The following is a 17,115-nucleotide window of genomic DNA, read 5'->3' as shown; positions in this document are numbered from 1 at the left end:
GCTACCCGCCAACCCGTGTGTCCGTGTTCTTAGCCCCGGCGGTGCTAAGCGTCCGAACTACCCGAACCCGTCGAAGTCCGTTCCCGTGTAGTCCGTTCCCCCGTGTAGTCCGTTCCCCCGTGTAGTGCGTTCGGATCCGGATATCGGCTCCGTTCGGGTATTGAATACACGGCGCCGACGGACCGAGTGGACCGACCCACGTGGGCCGGTTTGAGGTTTGAGTTGAAAGAAATAAGTACCTAGGTATCATTAATTCATTATAAAATGTTAAAAATTATGTTATACTAGCTGTTGCCCGCGACTTCGTACGCGTGGATTTGTATATTGGTGGTTATTCTACATTAGCTTAGAACATTATGCAGCAAAATATTGCAGTAGGACGGTTAATCATTTGTTAATTATTAATATTATACAACGCATGAGACTTGTCTTTCACAACCTACGAAGTTTCTAGCCCCTAACTAAATAAAATTGTTCTCGACATAATCCCTCTCAACCTCTTTAGAAGATTTTCATGTCCTCTATTCAATAAAACCTACTACATAACTACCTATTTACGAAGTTTGAAGTAAATAAAATTTGAACTTTTTAACCATTTTAGGGGATGAATTTTTAAAAACGCTGAAATGGCTTTTCTTGTATTCTAATAATATGCCTCTGTACAAAGATTCAAGCCCCGTTCTCACAAAAATGTTTGAACTCCATACAAACCACCACCTTGAGATATAAATTTTCAAAAACGCTGAAATTATTTTTTTTCCGTTTTAAAATAATACCTTTTTATGAATTTTCAAGTTCCTAGCTTAAAATAAAATTTGAACTCCGTACGAACTTTCAACCCCTTTTTAAACCTGTTAGGGGATGAATTTTACAAAACGCTGAAATTACTTGTATTGTCTTCTAATAATATCCCCAAATACAAAGATTCAAGTCCCGCGCTCGAAAAAATGTTTGATATCCATACAAACTTTCAACCCTTTTTTCACCACCTTAGGGGATGAATTTTTAAAAACGCTGAAATTAGTTTTCTTGTATTTAAATTTAATATCTATTTGCAAAGTTTCAAGTTCCTAGCTTAAAATGAAATTTGCACCCCAAGACGAACTTTCATCCCCTTTTTAACCCCCTTAGGGGTTGAATTTCCAAAAAATGTCGCAATTACTTTATTTTGTGATCGGCTATTATGCCTTTCTAAGAAGTTTCAAAGCATTTGTAATGGATTCAAACTTTCAACCCCTTTTTAACCCTGTTAGGGGATGAATTTTACAAAACGCTGAAATAAATTTTCCTGTCTTTTAATAATATCCCCAAATACAAAGATTCAAGTCCCGCGCTCGAAAAAATGTTTGATATCCATACAAACTTTCAACCCCTTTTTCACCACCTTACGGGATGAATTTTCATAAACGCTGAAATTAGTTTTCTTGTATTTTAATAATATAATTTTTTCCGAAGTTTCAAGTACCTAGCATAAAATAAAATTTGAACCACATACAAACTTTCAACCCCTTTTTAACCCTGTTAGGGGATGAATTTTAAAAAACGCTGAAATTACTTTTCCTGTCTTTTAATAATATCCCCAAATACAAAGATACAAGTCCCGCGCTCGAAAAAATGTTTGATGTCCATACAAACTTTCAACCCTTTTTTCACCACCTTAGGGAATGAAATTTCAAAAACGCTGAAATTAGTTTTCTTGTATTTAAATTTAATATCTATTTGTAAAGTTTCAAGTTCCTAGCTTAAAATGAAATTTGCACCCCAAAACGAACTTTCATCCCCTTTTTAACCCCCTTAGGGGTTGAATTTCCAAAAACGTCGCAATTACTTTATTTTGTAATCGGCTACTATGCCTTTCTAAGAAGTTTCAAGGCATTTGTAATGGATTCATACTTTCAACCCCTTTTTAACCCTGTTAGGGTATGAATTTTCAAAAACGCTGAAATTACTTTTCCTGTCTTATAATAATATCCCCATATACAAAGTTTCAAGTCCCACACTCACAAAAATATTTGATCTCCATACAAACTTTCAACCCCTTTTTCACCACCTTGGGGGATGAATTTTCAAAAACGCTGAAATTAGTTTTCTTGTGTTTAAATTTAATATCTTTTTGCAAATTTACAAGTTCCTACCTAATATAAAATTTGCACTCAAGATGAACTTTCATCCCCTTTTTAACTCCCTTAGGGGTTGAATTTCCAAAAACGTTGCAATTACTTTATTTTGAAATCGGCTATTATGCCTTTCTAAGAAGTTTCAAAGCATTTGTTATGGATTCAAACTTTCAACTCCTTTTTAACCCTGTTAGGGGATGAATTTTACAAAACGCTGAAATTACTTTTCCTGTGTTTAAATAATATCCCCAAATACAAAGATTCAAGTCCCGCGTTCGAAAAAATGTTTGATATCCATACAAACTTTCAACCCCTTTTTCACCACCTTACGGGATGAATTTTCAAAAACGCTGAAATTAGTTTTCTTGTATTTTAATAATATATCTTTTTCCGAAGTTTCAAGTACCTAGCTTAAAATAAAATTTGAACCACATACAAACTTTCAACCCCTTTTTAACCCTGTTAGGGGATGAATTTTAAAAAACGCTGAATTTACTTTTCCTGTCTTTTAATAATATCCCCAAATACAAAGATTCAAGTCCCGCGCTCGAAAAAATGTTTGATGTCCATACAAACTTTCAACCCTTTTTTCACCACCTTAGGGGATGAAATTTCAAAAACGCTGAAATTAGTTTTCTTGTATTTAAATTTAATATCTATTTGTAAAGTTTCAAGTTCCTAGCTTAAAATGAAATTTGAACCCAAAAACGAACTTTCATCCCCTTTTTAACCCCCTTAGGGGTTGAATTTCCAAAAACGTCGCAATTACTTTATTTTGTAATCGGCTACTATGCCTTTCTAAGAAGTTTCAAGGCATTTGTAATGGATTCAAACTTTCAACCCCTTTTTAACCCTGTTAGGGGATGAATTTTCAAAAACGCTGAAATTACTTTTCCTGTCTTATAATAATATCCCTATATACAAAGTTTCAAGTCCCACACTCACAAAAATATTTGATCTCCATACAAACTTTCAACCCCTTTTTCACCACCTTGGGGGATGAATTTTCAAAAACGCTGAAATTAGTTTTCTTGTTTTTTAATATAATACATTTTTACAAAGTTTCAAATTCCTAGCTTAAAATAAAACTTGTACCCCATACAACCTTTCATCCCCTTTTTAACCCCCTTAGGGGTTGAATTTTTCAAAATCGCTTCTTATCTCTTGTACACTTTATAAATGCAACCTAGTGTGCGAATTTCAACTTTCTAGCTTTTGTAGTTTCGGCTCTGCGTTGATGAATCAGTCAGTCAGTCAGTCAGTCAGGACACTTGCATTTATATATATAGAAGATTGCGTACGAATAGGGGTTAGGTACTTAAATATATTTGAATCAATGTCGAGTTATATTTTTTGCATCGGCTACATTTATAATGATTATATTCGAGTAAGGGCGTTATTGAATACAAAACTAGTACCTACAGTATTCTTGTATTGTAAGACCATAATTCGGCACACTACTGGGTTTATAAAAAAAAATGTTATTTTAAGAAAACTAAGAAAAATACAAATTTATGGCTTACAACTTAGAAAACTCATGTATAGATTTTTATTGTTATATATAGATGACCTAAGAGAATAATAAAGGTTTTTTTTTAATTATGTTACAGCTTTAACGCCTATTATTTATGTACAGTGTCTTTTTCTGTTTTAGTTTAATCATAATTATGAGGTTTCCCTCTCTAGGTTGTCTACTACCAAGTTTAAGAATTAATTACCTACTAAATTGAGGAGGGACTTGAGTTTTTTTCCTATAACTACAAGTACAACCTTATGATAAATGTAATATAATATAACCTCACAAAATAATGGTCATGAGACTAGGGGCCTATTGCATAACATTTTACAACTCATACAAGCGGACGCCTCTTTTCATTCCCTTTTATTAAATTATTAGAAAGAGACTTCCGCTTGTATTATGAGTTGTAAAATGTTATGCAATAGGCCCCAGAATCTGCAATTTACAGCGAGCTGCAAAAGTGCATATCCGCTGTATGAATGAAATCCATAAAGTGGATAATTGGGACTTTGCCTTCAGTTTACAGGGAGCTCTTTTCCGCCTCTGTATCGGGAGATACGGTAGTAGTCGGAGCGACTGGCACCCTGAATCTGCCTGAGGGAGTCTCACACGTGGCGCTCGAGCTACGAGCGGGCAGCGCAAGCGCAGTAGTCATTTTCGATGTTACACAATCAGGTAAGAACACGTATGCATCCAAGCCATAGTTGGGTAATTACAATTCTCCTGTAGATATACTGAAGATTAAGGGAAGGATTAATTTTCAACCCTTATCCGCATCGCAACACAACATCTGCAGGCGTGTCTCACTCCGCGATTTCGTCGCTTTGCTACAGGTAGCTAAAAGTGCATCCGTTCGGCCCCAATTTTGGGGAAAGCCATAAGCCGTGCGTGGCGCTGTCGCCACCTAGCGGCCATATCGGTGCTGATCGTAACAGACACGTTTTGTTAGAGAGTGAGTCTTCTGTACTTAGTACTATTATTTATTCTGTGGTATCTGTCAAAAGCTCAGTGCGGCCATTAGCATTTATTTTCAATTTTCCTCATCTATTGAACTCCGTTACTCCGACTCTTTACTTAGTTAATAAACGCTGAGGTCAACTTGCTTGACTTATAATAGTTATAATATTGCAGATTTATCCTCTAAGGAATGGCATTAAAAGTTACCAATCGGGAACGAATAAACCTGAAACTGTCCGTCAGTAATCTCGCTCTAGGGCCTAGTATATTGGCATTGGTCACTCCCAAATAATTCGAGGGTCACGAGGGTATCAATATTAATCCTATGTACTGAGGCAAATGGAAATTTCGGGACCAATTAATAATAAAAGCAAACACTTTTACCCTTGCGGCTTACTTAAGTTGAAACGGCTTATAAAGGTGGGCTTGGTCAAACTAAATAGGTAACTCAACATCCCTAACTCTCAAACTAACTTATTGGCTTATGGCGTTATTCAAAAACGGCTGCTAACTAAATCAGTTGATGATCGTTGTTGATGAGACGTTAATGAATAACGCCGTTTAGTTCTGTTAATGATTACACGTGTCAAGCGTTCTATTTTTAAATAAGTAAGTAACCCAAAGTTCACATGTTTAATGCAATCCTCCTTTTTAGGGTTCCGTAGCCAAATGGCAAAAAACGGAACCCTTATATATTCGTCATGTCTGTCTGTCTGTCCGTCTGTCTGTCCGTCCGTATGTCACAGCCACTTTTCTCCGAAACTATAAGAACTATACTGTTGTAACTTGGTAAGTAGATGTATTCTGTGAACCGCATTAAGATTTTCACACAAAAATAGAAAAAAAAACAATAAATTTTTGGGGTTCCCCATACTTCGAACTGAAACTCAAAAATTTTTTTTTCATCAAACCCATACGTGTGGGGTATCTATGGATAGGTCTTCAAAAATGATATTGAGGTTTCTAATATCATTTTTTTCTAAACTGAATAGTTTGCGCGAGAGACACTTCCAAAGTGGTAAAATGTGTGTCCCCCCCCCCTGTAACTTCTAAAATAAGAGAATGATAAAACTAAAAAAAATATATGATGTACATTACCATGTAAACTTCCACCGAAAATTGGTTTGAACGAGATCTAGTAAGTAGTTTTTTTTTTATACGTCATAAATCGCCTAAATACGGAACCCTTCATGGGCGAGTCCGACTCGCACTTGGCCGCTTTTTAGGGTTCCGTAGCCAAATGGCAAAAAACGGAACCCTTATAGATTCGTCATGTCTGTCTGTCTGCCCGTCTGTCTGTCCGTCCGTATGTCACAGTCACTTTTTTCCGAAACTATAAGAACTATAATGTTGAAACTTGGTAAGTAGATGTATTCTGTGAACCGCATTAAGATTTTCATACAAAAATAGAAAAACAAAAAATTTTTTTTGGGGTTCCCCATACTTAGAACTGAAACTCAAAAAAAATTTTTTCATCAAACCCATACGTGTGGGGTATCTATGGATAGGTCTTCAAAAATGATATTGAGGTTTCTAATATCATTTTTTTTTAAACTGAATAGTTTGCGCGAGAGACACTTCCAAAGTGGTAAAATGTGTGTCCCCCCCCCCTGTAACTTCTAAAATAAGAGAATGATAAAACTAAAAAAAATATATGATGTACATTACCATGCAAACTTCCACCGAAAATTGGTTTGAGCAAGATCTAGTAAGTAGTTTTTTTTTAATACGTCATAAATCCCCTAAATACGGAACCCTTCATGGGCGAGTCCGACTCGCACTTGGCCGCTTTTTTCATCCAACTTCTAAAATCATAATGTATTTTATTATAGGTACCACGTTGCAACGACCGCCTCGAAAGTGGCATATCATATGGTCTGCTTTTAAAACCGACAATTATAGGCTCATTAAGTCATTACAGTTTTTTGCAATTTATTTAATCGAAAATTATCGAATGAGTATGACTACAAAATGAATATAAAAACTTAAACAAACGAAGTCCAGATTCGTCATTCGTCAAGAACGAAAACGCGTAACTTTTATTTAAATCTACCATACCAGTTTTGATTGTATTTCTCAATTTGCAAACATTTACAGAACCCCCAGAGCTACCGACGGTAGCGTTCGAGTCCCCATCATATGTGCTGCGCGCTGACATGGCGCAGACAGGACTACTAGGACTGGTCCAAGCAACAGCGAGCAACGGCGAGAGTATAGCATACTCCCTAGCTGTAGATGATGGTAATTAGTAACATTGATCGGAGACCGGAGAACGGATAGAAGAACATTTTTAAAAGGGTGTATTTTTAAAAATCTTCATACTTACTCCTCGTCATCTTAACTTTTTCCCGGTTGCATCTTAAACTAGGGCGAGGTGACCGAGGTCTGCTTTAGCAAGCTAATCCCAAGAAATTACACGGACATGACTAGGATCTTTCAATCTAGATGGGAAATATGGTATAGGCTCTACAACCGAAAATCATGTTCCGTACAACAGTTTCAAAAACCCGTGTACCCGTGTACCGATGGTGGTTTTGAACCCAGTACACGGCTAGGTCACCAACACTCAATTTTACAACATGTCTAAAACTGAGCCTAGATTACACTTCCAACCACGAGTTAAAATTGTTGGCCATGTTTACCGCTAAAATAATCTTCATTATTTTTTATCCCAATTCCTAAAACTGAGGTGCAGCAAACCTTTATGTCGAGTTACATGGCCGTCTTTATCAGGAGGTAAAGATGGCCCTGTAACTTTTACTCGACGAGTTATAATTTTAAGCAGATATAGGTTAACGTGTGGAACATAGTCTCGTTAAACGCGTAAATCCGAAGGATATGTTATTATAAAGCGTATGGTTATCAGATTAACATCCCTAATAAGCTTATAAGTTAAGCCGACATACGTTATCCTGATTAATTAGCTATATGAATTTCATTACGATTTGAAATCTAATGTACATATCACATTAGATTTCAAATCGTAATGAAATTCAGATCATAAAATTACTCTAGTACTTACCTGTTTATAAGTTTTATAACACAAAACGGTGTGATTAAATTGAGCGCCTGGTCGTAACACGTTAGCAAAATCGCACAAACGGCATTTATTACCACAGGTACCTAATAAATGATTAGGCATACATAAAAGGTATTTTGTTATAATGTACATATGTTTAAATACTGCCCAAATAGCGATGTCTCAGATAAGGTCAAAAGCAACAATTTAGTTATTGTTCTACCTTACCCTTATTATTACCTAACACAACTTCATATGTTTCTTTATCCAGCAATAATACCTACCTACTGCAAGTTTAACATTAACACGAGATTTTATTTATTGAATTATTAATTAAAAGATTTAAAAACTAATATTTCGTAATTAACCGTGAGTAGTTATATAGGTATTTGATTCGGTTTCGAAGTATTTTATATAATTCTGGAACCAAACAGTACACAATTCAACAGTACAGGAATCTCGCAAAAAAAAACAATTCATCGACCCTCACTCCCACGCTCATTAGGTATCAAGCGACTCACGCGAAAGTTTATTTTAAAAATGCTCAAACATTTTTCCTTATCCCCCTATCTTTGTTATTAATGCGGCCAATAAATTGTTAGCATTCATCCCACTAAAACCATTATCTGCAGCGACAAAAACACTTATTATTCACTTGTCTTTGTTTCCAGTTCATCTCCGAGAACGGATTTCTATTAACAGCGTTGGAGAAATACATTTGTCTGCACCAACAAATACTGGCGTGTATAGCTTCCAAGCGATAGCTACATCAACTATCACCCAAGTCCACGCTACAACGGCGGTAAGAAAATATATAAAATATCTAATAAGTAAAAGCTTAGCTAAAAATTACAAACTATGTAATTACATAAATATTTATTAGTTCCAAAAAGAAAAAAGAGGCAATTTTTTTACTGCTGCCTAGTTAAACTTAAGTTACCTATTATACGTTTCATCCACGTTCCAAATTCAATGTGTTAATTTTCAAACTATACCTAACTACATTTAATAGCAACGAATACTGGCCACTTATATGTAAATTTCTATAGAATGTTCCGCTTCATTGCTCTCCGGTCCATTAGACTGAATTTCTTTATCTTAAGTGTAATGTTTTTTTTTTACTCTGAGCATTCTTGCCATTAATATTGTTACTGTGCAGGTACAACTAACAGTAGAAGTCGTCGCAACATGCGGAGACGACCACGCGCTTCCGCCTCTCATAATCCTGGACAGAGACGAAGAGGAACCACACACTAACCTCGTAGTCCTCGACAGCGAAGCTCAAGCTGGTTGCCAGTTCAGGCTGACCAACCGCTGGCCCCTCGACCAAGACTGGCTCTACGTTGACAACACTGGTCTACATGCAAGAGCAATCGATCGAGAAGACACGCGAATAGCTTTCATGGCATTGTCGCAAGTTCAGGTGGAACTGGTATTGGAATGCGCCAGTGACACACAGAGTCGGGCTAAGCGGTCCACAGTAAACCCCAGACTAGACTGGCTCGGGCCCTACGAATACGGCAGCAACAGATGGATACTTACTGACACAATTTTATATAACTCTCGAAGAAGCTTCGTCAACTTGATAGTTAACGATATTAACGACAACTACCCCATATTTGTCGGGAATGAAAACGAGCCCATTGTGTGTGGATATCCTATTCCTGAACTTGAAGATATTGTGCTCCCTCGAGCTTTGGCAGAATTAAAGGTAAAGTTAACTTTTATTTTAGGATTAAATTTTATACGAGCAATGGGTTTGATTTTACATAACTTTATACTTCTTTAAACGTTACTGTATACTTTAAGCGTTTTCAGTAACAAATAATGTGAGATTAAAAATACGCACCTAACATACAAAGGTGGGCATTTACATGATTTTACGTCTTAGACATCAGCACGCACCTAAATCTCCTCTTTGAATTTACCCTTTGAGTGAAATACTAATTTCCATACCAAATGTGAATCCACTGAGTTAATGTTTAAGCTGTTGCGAATGCTCCCGCAAAAAAGTCACGCGTCATTTCGTGACTCCAATCTCAAGTAAAGTTGGATGAATGTTCATGTATTTTATGGGATATTGGATTACCTCAGGCCACTGACGCTGACGTGGGTGAGAACGCGGCGTTGTCGTTCTGGAGTGCGTCGGAAGTTTTGGCGGTGGCGTCAACTACAGGCTACGTCCATGTCAGAGATGGAGCCAGCCTGTCGCAAGACCAGCGCCTCGTTGTGTCAGTCACTGACCTTAATGGGAGGGAAGATGGTCTAACTACATCTATAGAACTTCTGGTAATTGTTACTTACATATAATATATTTTGACAATGTTAAACTAAAGCCCTACACGTGAATTTTCTGAATAATAGCGTACATTTGACCCCCTTTTTCATAAAACGTCTCTGTTAAATTTTTGCAAACGTCTAACGCAATTTTCAACGTGCAGGATGTAGACAAACGGATAAAAATGTTTAATAATAACTTCATATACGTATTATACCTACTAAAAGGCAACGTGTTAGCAAAAAAATATAAGTAAGCTCACCCCATACATATGTAGATAAAAACCTATTTATACCTAACCTAATAAGTTTTAAGCGAGCTTTGCGAAAATTTATTTTAGTAAGATAAAGTTTTAAGCGAGTTCAAAACGTATTATTTAATAACTTTTACCATAACTCCTAATATACAAGTTATTATTAACAAGTAACGATAGCCATGTATGGCGTGAGCATTGTAAGCTCACCTATTTCTAATGATAGTAAATTTTGTTATAGTTAACACTAGCTCATCAATCATCTGGGAAAAAATAAATGAAATCATTTTATATTTACTTGTCAATAGCTATGGGTTGGAAAAACCTATGACTACTTATATTTAACTTTCTCATTCTAGGTAAAACTATTAGATACGAGTCATATCGCTGTTGTTACTATCCGCAACGCATTCCTAGACCAAGAGCAAACTATTTTGGAAAATCTGAGTTCGGCTGTAGGGTACGAGGTCAAAGTTCTCAGCTCCGCGGTCATATCCGATGACCCAAGCGATTCTGCGAATACAAGACGCAAACGAGAAGTCACCACCGAAGGAGCGTCATTGCAGCTTTATGTTTACGGCTTAATTGATCGCGAACCGGTGGCCGTTGACCAGCTTACAAAGTAAGATAATAATCAATTCGATTCGCTATTCTAAAAACGTTCTCATTATTAAAAAATACCTTTTAATTTCAGCGACATAACCGACAACTTAATAACCGGGGTTGATGTCACGAGCACAGTATCACTGGAAGATTATCTAGAAGGCCGCGAGATATACGGCGGAGGACGTGATACAGGTCTATTAGTCGCAACAATAGTCCTGAGTATCCTGCTCTTCATACTAATGCTGCTTATTGCCTTATGGTTCTTCCTCAGATGGTAAGAGTACAGTTACTAACATATATTTGCTTGTGTTATCATAGCTAAACTAACTCACGTATTCGCGTCATTGTTCACAGGAGAAAGGCACGAAATTATGAACAGTTCAGTGACGCTAATAGTTTAGCCTCTCATGATGAACCACTGCAATCACCCCAAAAGATTGACAGTTTGAGAAAACCAAGGCTCAATATAGATGAGTTGAAAAGAAGTGAAAGGAGGCTTCAAGAAATGCTTGACGCTCCGGTAGGAGAAGTTAGCCCGAAAGCCCAAACCTCGCAAGTAGTAGATCCAAAAGAATCAGTCGATACAGTAATAAATATGGCACCGACTCGTGCCACCGAAGTTACACTTCCCATAGTAATACAATCAATAGACAAGCTAAAAGACGACGAGAATTCAGGAGAGGAAGATGAATTCGGCGAAAGGAAAAACAAGAGCCGAAGGAAATCAGTAGTTACGTTTAACGAGAATGTGGAAAAGATTATTCACGTAGAAGACATTCCGGATGATAATTCATCGGACTTAGAAATATACAAGTTTTAAGCTGCAATAAGTGCAAATAAATACATGTAGGTAAATAATGTTATTAAACACTTTTTTTACCATTTTTATAATATGATTAAAACGTTTAATCTGTTTCCTTAAATAAATTCATTAGTATGCACATCCTTTTGTTAAAATCCAGAAGCGTGAGTAAGCTCGAGCCAACGACCTCTCAGCGACTAACAGATGTTATCACTTTTATTAAATCTCAATAAACACTGTATTTTTTATAAAATCATTTACTTACTTTACTTAAATCGATAATTCATTTAGTCAACAATAAGGTTTATGCTTTTTATTACTTTGACTCACACTGAAAATTCCTATAAATAATATCAAAAACTGTAGTAGATATGCAACACTCTGTATTTTAATTATAATCGCTTTTCTTAACTCTTACTGGCAATGCGCACAAAATTTGTTTACGATAGAATCAACCTCAAAAGTAGATACATGGCCCATTTTTCCTCAGCCACTTTTTGTATCTGGCGGTTGTGGGACTTGTAGGGTATCTATTTATTAGATTAATGTTATCAGAGGTACCTATATACGTGTACATGTAGGTTTTTATGTTGGATACCTAAAGTTGTCTGAATCTGCTAATTAGCAATAATTTTTGAGCTTTTATCATTGAGCTCACAACTGTGATCGTAGTTTAGAGCGTCGCTTTTGAAAGAAGTCCTTTTCAGTTATTCTAGTAAGATTAATACGAAATCGACTAAAATTGTAAAATCTACTACAAACAGATGAACGAGAAGTTCTGGTACAACTTTATTATTGGCTGAGGGCACGTTTAATGAAAGTCTTATAAAATACTGACACAAAAATATCTCGGCATAAATTATAAAAACGCTTGACACAATTTCCTAACTTCGGGCATTCCTGAAATAGGTACACACCACACCCAAATAAATTATACCACAAAAAATAGACAAAGAGGTAAAAAAATTACGTTTTCTTTCATTGCGCGATCTCTAATTAGCTCATTATAGAAACTCGGTATTGCGGATGTGGGAGTGGGAATATGAGATAATTAAGTCAATTGAAAATGGATGCGTAACGCAATGTGAGTACATTATTTTTTTATTTTTTTATACTGAAGTATATAGACTGTAGTCTCAGTAGATAAAGTGTGATAGTGCCATTATAAATGTCTTAAATTCGACGTTTATGGTGCGACTTTCAAGTCTGTTTAGAATTAGCTTGGACTGACTTATTTTATAGCAATAGCAACCTACAGTATTATTGATGTCATGGATTATTTAAAACACACACTACCACCAACTAACACGAGTATTAAGCCATAGAATAGGAATCCTCTAGACGGAGTTTAGAGCAATTATTTCATGAAACCGATGCTGCCTAAAATACTGGGGTGCGGGGGGACGAGGTGAGCGAGTTCCCGTGCCGTGATTGGTCCGTTCAAAGACACGGACGTCACACAAAGACACTTTGACTCGAAGATGGAGTAAAACTACCGTATATTTGTGGCAGAGGGGGATAGCGGTACTATGCTCAGTCTAGAGGATGTCTTGTCTGTGGTATAAGCTAACAATAAAACCGTACCCAATCAAACGAGAGTGTTTCGGCATACCCGTCCAGACTCTTGGGATGTGACTATGATTGGCCTCGACATAATTTAGCCTTTCTTATGGGACAGATATCTTCTAACGAATAAGAATAGAATAGAATAGAATAGAATAATTTTTATTCGTAAACACACAGACAAAAGACATACATAGAAATAACAAAGTGAAAAATAAAGTGTCACGAAATGGCCCCATCTCAGCATGTTGCTGGCGACTTCCAGCGCTGATCTTCCGATGAGACCATCAAGTGAGGATAATCACGGAAGGTAACAGACAAAAAAAAAAAAAAAAGAAACATAAAATAAGCCGAAAAATAAAATTACACACAATTTACACAACTAATACAAAAAAAAGAGATACAACATGACGACATAAGTAAATACATGACATAAGTGACAGTAAAATTAGAAAATTACAACGGATCAACCCTTTACTCTTTAATAAGCTATTCCAATAAACTGGAAATTATCTTGGGTAGTTAGGAAGTCTCCAATCTAACCTATGACAGAGGTTTTTCTATGGAAGACAAATAGGTATCTGTAAAAATGGCAAATACACAAACGTAGAAATTCCATGAAACTACCTCAAAGTGAAGTCAAATAAAAAAAGTTCTATATAGAACGAAAAATAATTTAATAATGTAAGTATTAATTCGCTTATCAAACTTATAGAAAAAACGATGTGTATGATTTAACCTTATAATTTCCTTCCTTCCTTCAAAATACACTGTTCAAAAAGTCATGTGTAATATAGTACGTCAAAGGTCTGTTTAATTTCAAACATAGACACAGAGAATCATACTATCTTTGTCTTACACTAGTACTAGCACCCAAAAGAATAGGATGAGTATAGTTTTTTTGTTCCTATTTACTGACAAGATTTGGTTGACCCAGTATAGGTATAAAACGCGAAAACTCTAATTCACCCTTTTATATTAAATACGAGTGTATTTAATTGTAAAGAATAGTATCTACAGATCACTATAGAAATGAACTGCTTACAAATTATTACAAAATAAAATGAAAAATCCACATAATGTGCCGCTACTTTTTTCCCGGACCACTCCTTATATTGTTACTGTTATAAAAAGAACCCTCGTCATTATTTTATCTAACGGTAAAGCTACTATATATTATTAAGATTATATAAATGTTAGCGTAGTTTTTGCGAATCCTATTTCAATAAATTTAAAGGATATGACATTAAAGCCACGCCCGCTATCTCACAAAATATGTTAGCCATTAAAAGGGACCTTATTGTCGATGGCGCTTCCGCCGCACGGCCTCGTATTTATATCGGAGCTTCGTTAATAATGGCGTAAACGCCATCGACAATAAGGTCCCTTTTCATAGATAACGTCACATATGACCGGACGAGTACAGTTACGTTTCGGGCGGTTGTTTTAATGGTCATTTAAATTATTATTCGAGTCACAGTCGTTTGATAACATCTGAAACATGTCCGAATTTTGCAATTATGTCGATTTTTGTAAGGACTTAACTTGTTACAGACACATGGACACAGCATTATGTTAATTTGTACTTAATGAAGACAAACAACGTTTAAATGCGGCTATATTATGCCTGCTTCAGCAAAGCTTAGAGCATTTAATAACCGGAGTCGGTTTTAAGAGCTTACCCCTCTGCCGAAAACCTTGCATAATTTTAATGTGCATACTTTTGTATGGACTGACGTTTATCTGACATGGCCATTTAATTTTACGTACAAATAGCCATACATTTGACGTGCCCCTCCCCCGCAGAAATTGGCAGACTGTTTTGTATAGAAAATGACAGACAAGGCGTCTCCAGTTACTAAATGCTGTGTAAGGCTTAAAGAAATACTCGACCGGCCTTTCCTTCACTAAATTGGCGTAGGTAATAAGACTAATAAGGATTAATTAACAGTCTACATCTAAAAACACGTACGGCTACCACCAGTTTGATACTGACATATTCGCTAGCGTCTGCGTAACTTATATGCAATCTCGCTCGCTCTAAGATATAACATATAGGTAAGTAGACTGCTAAAAAAATTAAGGCCAACCCGTAGAGTCTAGCGAATAGGACGGGTACAATTGGTATAGAAATATACCAACTATCTTAATGAAATCCCTTAAACAAAAGCTGAGCGTGTAACAAAATGTACCCAATCCATTTTCATAACTTCAGAGTGAATACTGCAGGTTGTAACAAAAACAGGCATTGCATTCAAATTCATAGTCATTTGGAAGATACACGTATGAAAAATTCTATGTTCCTATCTAAATTAAATCTTTTTAACGAATACCGCATGAAACACAATCTAGCTATAAATAATACCTCTTAGCATAAAATGGAACCACCAGATTTGAATATCTACTGATGCAGTATACATTAACTGCTATCGACTACCTACGGCCCGATTCGAACTTTAAGATACGTCAAATATTACGTCTAGATACGACATGGATTAGATATGTCAGTGTCAAAAGTGACGTTTTTGTTTGACGTATCTTAAAGTTCGAGATGGGCCGCTAGTCGTTCGTTCGAAAGTTGACTACCTACCTAATCAACTTTTCACGATTCATGAAAACTTTTCTCAACAAAATAAATGAATAAACTTACTGAATCATAAGCATTTAAAGTTTTCGTGGTTTGACAATGTGGTCAAGGAGTAAATTACAAAACAGTGATAAACAGGTATTTACTTATTTTATTCTTGGTTCCGGAAGGGCACACGCGCCTCTCGATTTTTTTTTTAACTTTGTTAACAAAATCAATTAAAATACATCCATTTATCCTCTTTTAACAAAATTAAGTGCAAGGTATGCAACATCAGTCGCCGTCACTAAATTAATAGGGTTGGTACCCGGCTACCCGGTACCTTTAAATTGATTACTAAGGCTTCTATTATATCATTCCACGCAGACGAAGTCGCGGCACAGATTAATAAATAGTTACTACGTAAGTCGCGGACAGAAGCTAGCATGTACTATTTTTCATGTTACTATGAGGTATGACAAAACAGTACTTGACTTATTAGCATTTATGACTAGGTAACATATCGTCCAATGTATCCTGGTTGCGTTATTAACTCTGTAAACATGGCCATTATCGTGAGTGGTTAGAGTTACTATATGAGGCTAAATGTATTTCAATTCCGATATTCCGTGATGGTCTGTATTCTCCGACAAGTAGATATATTAAAGGTGCAATATATTAAAGTACTTATAATACTGTAGGCACTTATATTACGATTACTTACAATAACTGGGACCTATGGGGAGACGTGATTAATTACTGTTTTATGGTTTGTACTTAAAAGTTTTAATAGTATTTTCTTTCTCATCTGGTCAAGTGTCAAATCATATTAGGATACCTAACCATGATGACAAGGGAGACAGAGAAAAGACAGAGGCCTTAAAGAGTGACAGAGAGACAGATAGCCTTTCGTTCGCTACGGCGCAAATGATTGTCATATTGGCTAGGTCCCCCGTAATTAAAAACAGAGTTCTTAGATAACAACACAAAATAATAATATAAAGAACATACGTAGTACGTTTAAAAGTAGTAGTACGAAGTAATTGTGATCGATATAACATAGGTAATACTAACTTTAAACGTGCATTCTAAAATTGTATTGAAAAAATGTTGGTTGCACGGAATGCACGGATTTTGCTAACGTTCGTACAATCGCCCTCAGATTATATCGGGGACGCTCAAGAAGTCAAGACGTTTAGTCTTCAGATACTTTTGTGCACCTTGGCCGCTCCTATACATATATCTAAAGGCGACTGTACCTCAAATGAATAGCCAACGTGCGAAATGATAATAGTCAGATGGAATTTGGATTTAAATTAATCACATCACACATCATTCTAACTACTCGTTCTCCCTATAACAAAAAATGTTTGCACAGTAACCAATGCAATGTGGTTTGAAGTATTTTTAACGTAGAAATATCGAAATACCGCTA

The 17,115-nt window shown here is 36.0% G+C and overlaps 1 protein-coding gene across 1 annotated transcript in view; it reads left to right on the top strand.

Moving 5' to 3' along the window:
* Nucleotides 1–11,804, top strand: part of LOC134650479 (uncharacterized) — a 166,278-nt gene extending 154,474 nt beyond the window's left edge. Inside the window, exons 44-51 of the mRNA XM_063505435.1 lie at nt 4,156–4,311; nt 6,691–6,834; nt 8,284–8,414; nt 8,772–9,323; nt 9,707–9,901; nt 10,503–10,765; nt 10,838–11,023; nt 11,104–11,804. Coding sequence (XP_063361505.1) covers nt 4,156–4,311; nt 6,691–6,834; nt 8,284–8,414; nt 8,772–9,323; nt 9,707–9,901; nt 10,503–10,765; nt 10,838–11,023; nt 11,104–11,569 — 2,093 coding nt within the window. The 3' untranslated portion in view covers nt 11,570–11,804. The remainder of the gene's footprint in view (nt 1–4,155; nt 4,312–6,690; nt 6,835–8,283; nt 8,415–8,771; nt 9,324–9,706; nt 9,902–10,502; nt 10,766–10,837; nt 11,024–11,103) is intronic.
* Nucleotides 11,805–17,115: the final 5,311 nt, after the last annotated feature.

The sequence above is a fragment of the Cydia amplana genome, chromosome 8 (genome assembly GCF_948474715.1).
Source record: "Cydia amplana chromosome 8, ilCydAmpl1.1, whole genome shotgun sequence".
NCBI lineage: Eukaryota > Metazoa > Arthropoda > Insecta > Lepidoptera > Tortricidae > Cydia > Cydia amplana.
This window is presented reverse-complemented; position numbering and strand designations above follow the sequence as displayed.